At 46.7% G+C, this 12065-nt stretch overlaps 1 protein-coding gene and 2 long non-coding RNA genes across 5 annotated transcripts in view; 1 reads left to right on the top strand and 2 right to left on the bottom strand.

Annotated features, from left to right (window-relative positions):
- Positions 1 to 238, bottom strand: part of LOC106724195 — a 3020-nt gene extending 2782 nt beyond the window's left edge. The window contains exon 1 of the long non-coding RNA XR_001359944.1: positions 42 to 238. This is a non-coding gene — a long non-coding RNA (uncharacterized LOC106724195). The remainder of the gene's footprint in view (positions 1 to 41) is intronic.
- Positions 239 to 1386: 1148 nt separating this feature from the next.
- The window catches only part of TMEM41A (transmembrane protein 41A), a 20033-nt gene continuing 9354 nt past the window's right edge, over positions 1387 to 12065 (bottom strand). The window contains exons 2-7 of one of the 3 annotated variants that reach the window (XR_001359939.1): positions 10515 to 10668; positions 8130 to 8291; positions 7601 to 7739; positions 5641 to 6025; positions 3653 to 4100; positions 1387 to 1696 (exon numbers count right to left, since the gene is read on the bottom strand). Coding sequence is in view for 1 of the 3 variants with exons in the window: in XM_014530604.1 (XP_014386090.1) it covers positions 5805 to 6025; positions 7601 to 7739; positions 8130 to 8291; positions 10515 to 10668 (676 nt within the window). In the remaining 2 variants the exon portion in view is untranslated. Of the gene's footprint in view, positions 1697 to 3652; positions 4101 to 5224; positions 6026 to 7600; positions 7740 to 8129; positions 8292 to 10514; positions 10669 to 12065 lie in introns of those variants that run through there. The other 2 variants (XR_001359942.1, XM_014530604.1) reach the window with 2 other exon arrangements.
- LOC106724193 overlaps positions 11776 to 12065 on the top strand; it is a 9132-nt gene continuing 8842 nt past the window's right edge. The window contains exon 1 of the long non-coding RNA XR_001359943.1: positions 11776 to 11857. This is a non-coding gene — a long non-coding RNA (uncharacterized LOC106724193). The remainder of the gene's footprint in view (positions 11858 to 12065) is intronic.

The following is a 12065-nucleotide window of genomic DNA, read 5'->3' as shown; positions in this document are numbered from 1 at the left end:
CGATGCTCTATCCACTGAGCCAAACCGGTTAGAGCTGACACCTCATATTCTTAATAAATTTCCTGATTTCCCATCTTGACTGTCTGTCATGACAGTGCCATATACCTATCTGGGATAACTGTATGAGCATGTTAGGGTCATATAAAGCATGGAATCTTCAGTCATTCACTGTATGGTCAGGAGTTTAATAAAGTTCCACATTAAACATTATATTTATTTTTCAGTAGAAGTGACTAGGGCAGTGGTTCTCAACCTGTGGGTCACGACCCCTTTGGGGGTCGAACAACCCTTTCACAAGGGTTGCCTAAGACCATCGGAAAACATATATATAATTACATATTGTTTTTGTGATTAATCACTATGCTTTAATTATGTTCAATTTGTAACAATGAAATTGGGGGTCACCACAACATGAGGAACTGTATTAAAGGGTCGCGACATTAGGAAGGTTGAGAACCACTGGACTAGGGGCTTCAGAGAACAGTGTCTTTAGGTCAGAAAGAGAACTGCCTTCTCTATCCCAGCCTTGCCCCTTATTGCCGGCCTGAGGTCCCAGGACAATTTTGAGTTGGTGTGTTTGAGAACTCTTCTGAAGAGCATTGAATCAAGAGCTCAGGACATTTAAAAACTAATTCTTCAGTCCTGATGACTATGAACCTCACAGGACTGTGATTTCAAGCTTCATTGTTGATCGAAAGTTTAACCCCCTTGGGATGAATGTCCACATTCATTTAGCATCTGTTTTTGACTGACTGCAAGATAATGCGTTTTAATTTGGGTTGCAGATGGGCATTTGTTTCTGATTTCCATCTATTTCTAGATCATGTCTTCTGAATAACAATTCTTCTTCAAATTGCTTAGCAGATGTTGAGGTATTTTGGTTAAAAACAAGGCTGATGGAGTGCTGGCTGCGTAGGGCAAAGGGTGCATTTGGGGGTGTTAACCTTTAGCCTCCTTAGTGCCCTCTCACAGGAGGACACTGCCTGAGGCAGGTGCTAGGAGTGGAGCTAGGGAAAGATCATCTTATTGTCTTCAGGGAACCCCACTCCCCACCATTTCTCTTTTCTCAATGCTGGTAAAAGGTGTGCTTTCAAGGCTGCCCAGCCACACTTTGCTCCATCCCCCGCATGTTGAACCTTTGCACATTGACAGGTTTGTGGAAGTAGAGGCTAGTGCAGGGGTGGGCAAACTTTTTGACTCGAGGGCCACAATGGGTTCTTAAACTGGACCAGAGGGCCGGAACAAAAGCATGGATGGAATGTTTGTGTGAACTAATATAAATTCAAAGTAAACATCATTACATAAAAGGGTACGGTCTTTTTTTTTTTTTTAGTTTTATTCATTTCAAACGGGCCCGCGGGCCGTAGTTTGCCCACGGCTGGGCTAGTGAATAGCAGCGAGTGTCAGGGAAGATGCGCTTGGTTCAATTACCTGAATGGCACTAATGAAGCTCTTTACAAGGCCTGGGAGTCCCAGGCTACCTGTTCAATGTTTTGTGCTTTGTCAGACCTTGCAAGCAAGCCCCTTTGTCAGGGTGGGTCAGATGTCCTGGAGCTGGACCACACCTGAAGAATTCTTGTCCTCACTGGCTGGTGGGCAGGCCTCCTGAGAATGGTTTTAGTCCTATAGAATCAGGAGTAGCCAGATGATGCTGAGTTGATGTCATTACTGCAAACTTCTCTCTCTTCCTGAAAAACTAAGAATGTGGAGTTTAAGGGGGGAAAAAAGAATTTTTTTTAATAAACCTGGTTGAAGAGTTAAAAATAAATAAATAAATAAGTTGCTTAGCAGAGAAACTAAGAAGCCTGCATCCACTTTGAAATTATAATAGGCTTTAAAGTTTAGATCTATTTGGAGGATGTGGGGAGCGCCTACTCGGAAAAGTGAAGATGCTAGCTCTGTTGTAAGATGATCTGGAATGGCCTACTTGAAGTTCAGATATTTTAAAAGTTCAGTATCAACAAATCCATTCTTCAAGAATTAAGGATATTTTTAGTACTAGATATCCATTTCAGGGATTCTTTGTGCTAAATTTCCCTCTTGCCCTAAATAATGGATTTGATGGTTTGGGGTTTTCCTGGTACCAACCAATTTTAAAAGCCCGCCCACTGAGGAGCATTGACATCCTTTCAGTGTAAGTGCATTCTTATTGATCAAGTAATTTACTCTTGTTCCCCCATCTCCTTATGTCTCATTTGTTTCCCCTTAAAATGTTCCTGCTTGAAGTTCCTGGAACTGAATTCTCCAAAATGGGACATAATACTTGGAAACCTAGGAATTCCCGCTCTGCTCTGCAGTAGTGCGCTGTTATTTTGTTTTGCCACTAAGCCAGAAACCAAAATACCACCACCTACAATCTACACTCTAAACACCCAAGACCAACATTATTCACTGCTCACCATGTTCAGAGCCTCTTACAACACAGCACGGGGAGCAACAACTACCACTTGTTAGAACGGTTGTGCAGGGAGAGATGTTTACCATCCCAGCTCTAAGCTCATAATTAGTTTCCTAACAGTGGTTTGAGATCTGGCGTTAGCCCCGACGGGAAAATGACAGGTCACACCAGTGTTATCCTTATGGACCCCACCCTATGGCTCTCAGGGGGCAGCACCATCGGCTGGAAAAGGCCACCTGCCTCCACCCCTGCCCTTTGGGACTACAATTCCAATTGAATCATCTCCAATTGCTGACAAATTGAATTCCAAAATGTGTCTCTTCACTCACTTTATTTCATTGTGTTAAATAAGCATGTTCCTCCCTCACCTTCTATACACACTTAATATGTTAAATCCCAGTTACTAAAGTATCAAAACAATGTGACCTTGACTTGAATTTAGTGCCTTTCCGGGTCGCAAGATTTTCCTTCCTTGCAGATTTCATAGAATAAATGTCCTAATATATTCACACCACCAATGTTACCAACAGACCGGCACACAAGAATCACATTAGTCTGCTTGTTTGCATGTTACAGCCAATAGTGCAAGCACCTATTCCAACTGAATGAACTAGACTGCTGAGTAGAGGACCCCTGTGGAAACTGGAACACTTCTCTGGGACAGGTGGCAGAAGAGGGGAGCTCTGCAATCACTTCTCTGAGAATGAGTTACCCCAAAGAAGTTAGGGCTTTGACTAACTGTCACATGACCAGAGCATGATGGCAGGATTTCACATGATGGCAAGGCCACTGTAAGGAAACTCCTGGCAGAATCACAGACCTACTCTCCAGCCACTTCACAGCACCAGGGAATGCTGGCTCCTGGCTGCTGCCCAGTGACCAGGCCGGCAGGGTCCTCCAATGGTTGCCCGGAGGAGGGAACCCCAATCAGAGTGCACATGCTATTAGGAAGACGTCTCTTACTGACTATGTCACCCAGAGGGCTCTTCTGACTCTGGAAGTGGGAAGACTCACTTCGATTCTTTATTGCAATAATCTGAGTTCCCTATCAGTTTGGAGCAAATTAACTTCTTTTTTGTGGTCAGGTCTCAAAATGAACCCCCTCATCTGTTTCCCTGTGGTTGCAGTCCTGTTAGTTCCTCTACACCTTGTTGGTTTGATGCCAGCTCGCTTTGCACCAAACAATTGTACAGCAATGGGAACAAGAGCGACTATCAAAGCAAACAAATGCACGGAATTAAACAAAAAGTGTACTTCGCTGTTTTCTGGTCGTCTTTTCCTAAAGGTACTGGTTGTCTCCTGAGAGCCACCTTCACAAATCTCAGCATGTCAGAACTTGGGGAAAGGAGGACGTCACACGACTGGGTTTCCTGCAGCCAGGAAAAGCAACTGATGGCAAAGCCGGTCTCTGTGGCTCTTGCTGGACACATCACAGAAGGAAGAGAGCACCGCTGCTTTGTTATAGTCTCTTCTTGGTTATTCTGTCATAGCCTAGACAGGCGCTCTATTTCATCCCTCTGGTTTCCCTGCTGCCCACTTTATAGTCAGTAAGTGTTACTAGTTATCCTACTATCAAGTGAGCAGAGAGAGGGGAACGGTGAAAATGAGAGTGTGGCTTCTAAAAAACAATGTTGGTAAAAGACCCGAGAGTGGAGAGCTGGAACACCGTTTTGGACTGATTCTGAGCCAATCCTGACTCCCACTGGTGAGGGAAACTGAAAGCTAGCAACATGTACAAACACATACCACACAGAGCATTTATAGCCTTTATTTGGGAGCTTGCTTTGCCTGTAAACTCACAGCCGATAAGGCACATTGTTGCAAGATCATGGGGGATGAGGGAGAGAGGGTCCTGGTAAAGGACAAAGTGGGACAGCGCCCTGGTCCTCCCTCCCTCCCCGACTCCAGGAGCAAAGAGCCACAGGTTTCCAAGTCCAGGCGGCCTCCTCTTCGCCCCCACCCTTGTTATCAAGCTTCTTTTAAAGCAACACATCTTTAAAAATTAAGTTCTTCTGTTTTTGTTTTGTGTATTTTCTTTATCATACGAGTCCAAAAAACAATGCTTGGGAATTCATTCTCAAGAATTCATGTAGAACAGGTGGCCTAGATCAGGGGTCCTCAAACTTTTTAAACAGGGGGCCAGTTCACTGTCCCTCAGACCGTTGGAGGGCCGGACTATAGTTTTAAAAAAAACTATGAACAAATTCCTATGCACACTGCACATATCTTATTTTGAAGTAAAAAAACAAAACGGGAACAAACACAATATTTGTATTTGCATGTGGCCTGTGGGCCATAGTTTGAGGACCCCTGGCCTAGATTAAAGCCCTGGCAAGATTCTTGGCCAACCCAAATCCAAAACCCAGCAGACCATGCACAAGCGCACCAATCTGGTGAGAAATGAGGAGTTACTCCTGTTGGGTACAGGGTCCCAGAGCTGGTCAGTTTAGGAGCCAAGCTTCTTCTGTCCTTGGAAGAATGAAACCAGGGCTGTGCCAATGCAGTACTGCTGCGCTAGGAAGCAACGACAGCTGCAGACAATCCAAACACACACAAGAAACCCCAAACCAAGTTTTCCTCTTAGAATTAAAAGATAAAATATCATTATTCCTCAGTTATTCTTGGCAAATGACAAATTGAGAAACATTCAGAGGGCAATATCTGGGGGTACTGCACCCATTCTCCTAGCAGGAGGGAGAAGGGGTTCCCGCACAGAAAGCACAGATTAGAAAATGTACTGATGGTCATTTGGTTCAGGGGAGTCAAGGGCCCTGCGCTGTCCGGAGGGATGCGAGTTTCTCCAGCGCGCATCCATGGCATACAGAGTGTGCTCGATTCATATTTAATCATCTGTCTGCAACCAAGAGGAACCCTGACATACATGGCAACCTCGGGGTGTCTGAACACAAAGCGCATCGCAGAAGTCACTGTGCACTTGAACTGTACACAGATGTTCTAAGCAGCTTCTTTCCCTTGGCTTATGGAAGAGGTAGGTCATCGCAAAGAAGAACAGAAGGAACACCTGTCACTACAGCCTATCACTTTGCAAAAGAGGCACTCTGGACAAGGACAGTCGGCATCCTCTCCCAAGGCAGCTCTGGGCTTGGCAAGAGGCAAATAAATACAAGACTATCCTGAGCTCCCTGTTACTCGATAAAATATAACCAGGGTTTTCTGAGCAGCTATCCAGTTCACAGTGTCCTACTGAACCAGGGCTGCTTTGAGAACCTGAAGTAACTCACCTTCTACAGCACAGTGTCCTTCATGACGAGACACTGCACCCGGATGAATACTGTCCAAGCCACCCGTTGAGGGTAATTAAAAAACAAGGAGGGGCTGTAGAGGACCACACCCATGACACACAGAAGCAGTAGAGTCCAGGGACACACAACCAAAACAATCCAGATCACATGGCCTTTCTGCCGTTTAGATGATTGGCATTGCTTGTTTCGTTCAAATGCAGGTCTTTCTGACTGAACTTTTTTATGAGGGTTCCAGGAACTAAGGCCACCAGAGCGATGGCCAGCAGCTTCAAGACAGTTTCCCAGGAGAAAAGAGCATCCAGAGAGGTAAGGGTTGACAGGATGGAGCCTGTCTGCACACAGATGAAGTTGTAGGGGATCAAACCTGGAAGAAGAAAAGGAAAAAGAAGAACATTAACCGTTCAGAAATGTCACCACGAATTCACAGCTCTTAACTCCTAAACATATTACTCTTTCCCTTCTTTTCCACTTTCTCCCTCCTTTCTTCACTTCCCACATACACCTGCCTTATTTAACAAAAGGACTTGAGATGGTTTACAAAAACACATACACTACAATAAGATTAAACAGATGTTAACAGGAAAAACACAATGAGTGAAGAAAAAAATAAGGGAGTAGAGTTAGGACAAAAATGCATAAGGATCACCCACTTGCTAGAGGTGGGCCCCAAATTCGGTTCTGAGCAGCCAAGAGCCAAGTAAGGAGCAGCACCAGCATGATGAGACCTACAGTACACATAACATACAAACCACCGTGTTCTCTTCATGGTCTACACTGCTTCTAAGAGGTCATCAAGTTCATTGGACCCCAAAAGTCTGAGTGGCAGCTAGACAGGCTGGTGACAACAATCTCCTGGTGAAGTGAACAAAAACATATCCTAGGGCTCCAGCCCAGAGATTCTGGTTACCTGGGTCTAAGAGAGCATCAGGAACCTGCAGTTTAAAAGCCTCTCCACTCTGATTGGCTTGGGACCCCCTGATGATCCAGCCCTCTCCCACAGCTGATCATAGACCTCAAGATCACAGACCACTCAAGGTTGCACAGCTTGTCAGAGGGGAGACTGGAGCTCTGGTCTCCAGAGTCCTTCTGACCTTTGTGCCACCTGGGTAAGTACAGGCTGCTACCCGAGGCACTGAGGCACTTTGTCTGAAAGCTGATATGACCAGAATTAACTGTGGTTGATTTTGCTTCGTTTTAAGATCTCAATTTCTCTCAAGAATCCCCTATTAATAGCAGCTGCTCAACCACAGATTTGTTTTGTTTGACCTAGAAGCCCTGAGTATTCTTTCCATCCACACTCTAAAGAAGGTTTAAGCGAGGCAATCCTTGCCTTAGGCTTAAAGAAAATGGTTTATTTCCAGGAGAAAATAAGTCACTGACTTAATAGGGTGTTAGCACTTTCAAGTTCTGATAAAGGTGGTCCACGGCCTACACATTGAGAAACACTGCTCTCGCCCCTCATCTGGCCACGGGGCCCACGGAGGCGAAGCAGCTTGCTGAAGGTCACACAACTGTCGGGAGGCAGGAAGGAACTCCAGTGGTACCTGCTCTTCCTAAGGCACATCTTAATTAAACAGGGGCCAAAGCCAGACAGGAAGTCCGCTGCTCTTGTTCTTTTTTTCTGCCCACATACCTTCCTTCCAACCCTGCTTCTCCTGCTAGTATTTCCTGAGCACCTAGCATGGGCCAAGTCATGTGCTTTATACATTATCCTCTAACCCAATGTCTTGCACAGAGCTTGGCACACCATAGGCACTAAATACAGTTGTAGGATGAACACTCCAATTTTTTTCTGAAAGTCTTTTTCTGAGGTTTCTTGTTCAAGCCTGAGTAGATTTGAAATCAGGATTTTAGTAAACACCTGAAGATGCTCTTCATGGGCCTCACATGCAGATGCAGGCACAACTCTGAAGACTCACTCACTCCAAAAGCTTCTTACCAATAAGCACAGAGAAGAAGAACTGCCCGATGGGGATGTTCAGAATCGGGGACGAGAGGTTCAAGAACCAGTTTGGTGTCATGGGGAAAAGTCTCAAAAACAGTAAGAAAAAAAACAAGCTGTTTCTGTTCTCCTCCACCTGTAGCCAAAGAAGACAAGGCCATTAGGAAGCAGAAAGCATTTCCAGATGCTGAAAATCTGTTGGTGCCAGGCACTGTTCTAGACACTTTATATATTCTGTCCCCAAACCTCCCAACAACCCCCCGGGTAGAGACTGTTTTCCTTGTTTTTAAAACAGAGGTACCTGAGGCTCAGAGAAGTCAGGAATTTGCCTCAAGTCCCAGAGCTGCTAATGATGGAGCTGGGGTTTGATCCCAGGTCCGTGCCTCTTGGAGACACCAAAAGAACCCCTAGGACTCCCGGAAGCAGGCGGAGGAACACGGTGGGAAATCCCTGCCCCTCACCCCCGCCCCCAGGTCCCTGAGGTGACTATGGGAGCCCAGCACTCAGACGTACCCCTGCCCCTTACCTTGCTCTGCAGCAGGGCCACTTTATCAGGAAAGTAGGAGACCACCAGTTGTTTGCCAAACATACTGGAAAGCAGGTAGCAGCACGTGGCACCCACTGAAGTTAACACACAGCACAGCAGAAGCCCCAGCCATGGCCCAAACAAAGCACCGGCTAAAACGTTCTGCAAAGAAAACAAATCCTCAGCCACCAGCACATCTGGCAGCTACCAGTCCTGGAGGTCGAGTCGTGAGTTCCCTCCACTCTTCTGGCGCAAACCCAACTCCCATTTTAAAGAAGTGAGTGAAAAGTGATGAAAGAGCTGAGAACTACAACCCTGGCTTTGTGCTCTTCACCTTTAAACCAGGGATGAGGATTAAGACCTCAGAGGGCAGGAAGAATTAAAGGACAAAACAGGAGTATACAGCACCCAGCCCGCAGTGTACATCCTACAAACACGGATGCTCCGAGAAGGCAGAACTGAAACTCACAAGTTATTTTTACCCCTTTATATGAACACAAATAATGGATTTTTTCCTCAGTAAGACCACACAAGCTATATAAGATGTCTTGTTTCTATGTGGTATGCTAATACTTGGCGGGAGGGGGGGTGAGGGTGAGGGCGGTTCATGTTGACCAGAGATCTAGGTGACACTCAAAAAAGTCTTAGATTAACAAAAATGATAAAGTGAGCTGATAATTCCTAAATGTAATTTGGCTGGTTAACATCATCCTGCCAAATGTGGGATACAAGACAGAAAGTAAAAGGGGCCTGGCTGGCATGGCTCAGTGATTGAGCGTCAACCTATGAACCAGGAGGTCAGGGTTCTATTCTCAATCAGGGCACATGCCCAGGTGGCTCAATCTCCAGTAGGGGGCATGCAAGAGGCAGCCAATTGACGATTCTCTCGTCATTGATGTTTCTATCTCTCTCCCTCTCCCTTCCTCTCTGAAATCAATAAAAATATATATTTTTTAAAAAGTAAAAGGGGAATGTGGAAGTGAGGAGGTGAGGGTCTACTGAGCACGTACATGTGTTATGCTTGATTACATGTCTTATTTAATCCTCACTATGACCCTGTGTCATATGCTATCCTTACCCCATTCTATGGGTGAGAGATTAAGTATCGTGCCCAAGATCACACTAGGCACAGACGAGATCCAGGTGGCAGCTGGCTCTTTGCCCTAATGAGGGATCAGCTCAAGTGGCAAGGCAGGTACCCAAACTCCACACACCTCCCCCGCCTCTCTTGGCATGGACACATTTGTTTTTCTTCCAGTTTCCAACGAAGAAATTGCTTAAGCAGACCCAGCCTAAGCCTGTAGTAGCGAAAAGAGGCTGGGGCAGGAGAGAGAGAAGCAGGCTATCCTGCTCCATCATTCAATCATTCAACAAGTGCTTGAGTGCCACTGCGTGCCAGGCCCCATCACCATGCCAGCCACTCTACACCTACTCTTCCCACGCAACAACCCTAGGGGTTACATAGAAGTATCCTGTTTTATAGACAAGGAAACAGGGCGGGGAGGTTAAATGGCTTGCCCAAGGTTGCATAGCTGGGATTCAAACCAACCCCATGCCTATAGATATAAAATGCTGCTGGGAGGAGAGCACAGAGTCTTCTGTATAAACTGAGATGGCAACTGATGAGAAGCATCCAATAGCCGGAGAACGAGCTCGGGTCTAAGACTGTGGCTGGAAAATCAGAATGACTTGTTCTCTCCACATCAGAGAAACTTCCCGATCCTCCATAGCCTAACATCACCACAAACAATTTGCATTTGTTAATTAAACACTTACGAAGACACCTCCCTATGTCAGGCAACGGAATACAAGTTCTGAGAATAAGAAACAGGTCCTATCCTCAAGGAACTCAGGAACTCACAGACAAAAAACAGATGGGGGGTGGGGGGGAGTGGCCTCAATCAGAAGGACTTGGGCCCCCCGAAAACAGATTGTTTTTTGAAAAGTCAAAAGCAGTGCCAAAATGCAGAACATCCTGGGGGCTGTGAGGAGGAAGAGTTGACCCAGCCCAGGGTACATCTGTATGTCTCCCAAGGACAGTGCGCCATGGCTCTTGATGCCTCCGAAACAAAGGCAGCAAACCTGAGAGGAAAGGCAGGTCCTGGAGCTGAGCAGAAGCAGGTGCAGCTCCCAGCCCTACCCGCTCCTCGCCTTGTCCCCTTGGACAGTAACTTAACTTCTCCCCACACGATGAGGCTGTTGGGAGCATTAAATAAGGTCATGCAGGTAAAACAACTAGGACAGTGCCTGCCACAGGAGAAGCTGTCCAAACAGGGTAGTCACGGTAGTCTGTCCTCTGAACTGTGTGATTTGCAGCCTAAGGACCCCCCTACAGAGACAGAAGGAGGCTTCCTGACAGGCACAGAAGGAGGACAGGGCACTGACCAGGAAGCTGGAGCCGGGGATGGCAAAGCACTGTTTGTAGAGGTAGGCACTGCAGAAGAGCAGGAACACGTAGGCCTGGTGCTCCCTCCGGTAGTCTCGAAGGACCTCGGAGAGCTCCCGCAGCTCAGCCAAGTCGGAGGGGAACCACAGGGACCTGGGGAATTGGAAAAGCAGATGGAAACGTGAGTCCAGATCAGCCCAGTACCTATGAAAGTTACTCATGGTGTCGTCTTATAAATGTGCTCATCTTCTGGTCTGCTGAGAATATACACGTGCTGGGAGCTCCAGATGGTGGGTGACCTGATACAACACAGCAGAGCAGACAGAAGAGCTCTGGTGTGGAAGCAAGGGAGATGGGTTACAGCCGTGGGCAAACTACGGCCCGTTTGAAATGAATAAAACTAAAAAAAAAAAAAGACCGTACCCTTTTATGTAATGATGTTTACTTTGAATTTATATTAGTTCACACAAACACTCCATCCATGCTTTTGTTCCGGCCCTCCGGTCCAGTTTAAGAACCCATTGTGGCCCTGGAGTCAAAAAGTTTGCCCACACCTGGTTAGCACCTGAACTCTGCTGCTGTCCAGCTGTGTGATCTTGGGCTAGTCCCTGGGCTGTTTCCTTATCTGAAAAGGAGGCTCAGTGTTGGATAATCACTAAGTTCCCTTTCACTTCTCAGGTTTTACCGTCTATTCTTAAGAAGCAAATGGATAAATTTCCAGGCAAAGACTAAACGTCCTAAAATGCCTTCCTTTCAAGGAGCACCCCCTCCCCCACAAACTTTAGGCCAAGGACAAGTCAATCTTCCTACTGCTCCTGAGTTACTAGTTAAAAGGACTGTTTTATCAGACAGTAACACGCCAACTAAAGATTCCCTGGGAACGTCTATTTGTCCTGCACCATAAACATAACCTTCTTGATGATATGTCAGCCTGGAAACCAATCCTTTCAAAGAGCCTGCCTTTTCACCCCAATCTTTATCTGGTCCTGGGTGCACTCTGAGTCCTGTACAAGGGTTACAGAGTAAAGGCTACTTTGCGGCTGCCACCTGAGCAACCCTTGAATCCATCCATGATCAATTATTAGCAAACCCTCCTCGTCCTCCGAAAAATGTTTCTCTTAGCACATCTGACACCCACAGCAAAGCCCTCTCAGCCAGAGCAAAAGGGTGCAGTAACTGAAAACAACTGTCCTAATATTCGAATATCAGGAACATCCTACACGCAAAGACTGTGCCAGGCGTACGCCCATGAAATTTACAAACAGCAGCTCTTCCCGCAAACCAGCCCGGCCGGTATCACACCGCCTCCTGCCTCGTCCAGGCGGCAATGAGACACGGAAAGGTAGAGACAGTCAGGCAGGGGGCGGACCCGATCATCAATCCCTGAATAACTTAAAGTCCACGTTTCGGCTGAAGGCCGAATGCCTTCCAGTCCCCAGGGTGGACCTAAGTGAGGTGGGAGGCTGAGAGCAGTCGTGAAGGGGCTGCGGGTGCAAACGGGTGAGGGTCGGCTGCGCACGGGGGTGAGGGCTGAGCCTGGGAACGCGGTG

Source organism: Myotis brandtii, unplaced genomic scaffold, assembly GCF_000412655.1.
Source record: "Myotis brandtii unplaced genomic scaffold, ASM41265v1 scaffold118, whole genome shotgun sequence".
NCBI lineage: Eukaryota > Metazoa > Chordata > Mammalia > Chiroptera > Vespertilionidae > Myotis > Myotis brandtii.
Note: the sequence above shows the minus strand (reverse complement) of the source record. Positions and strands in the feature narration are given on the sequence as shown.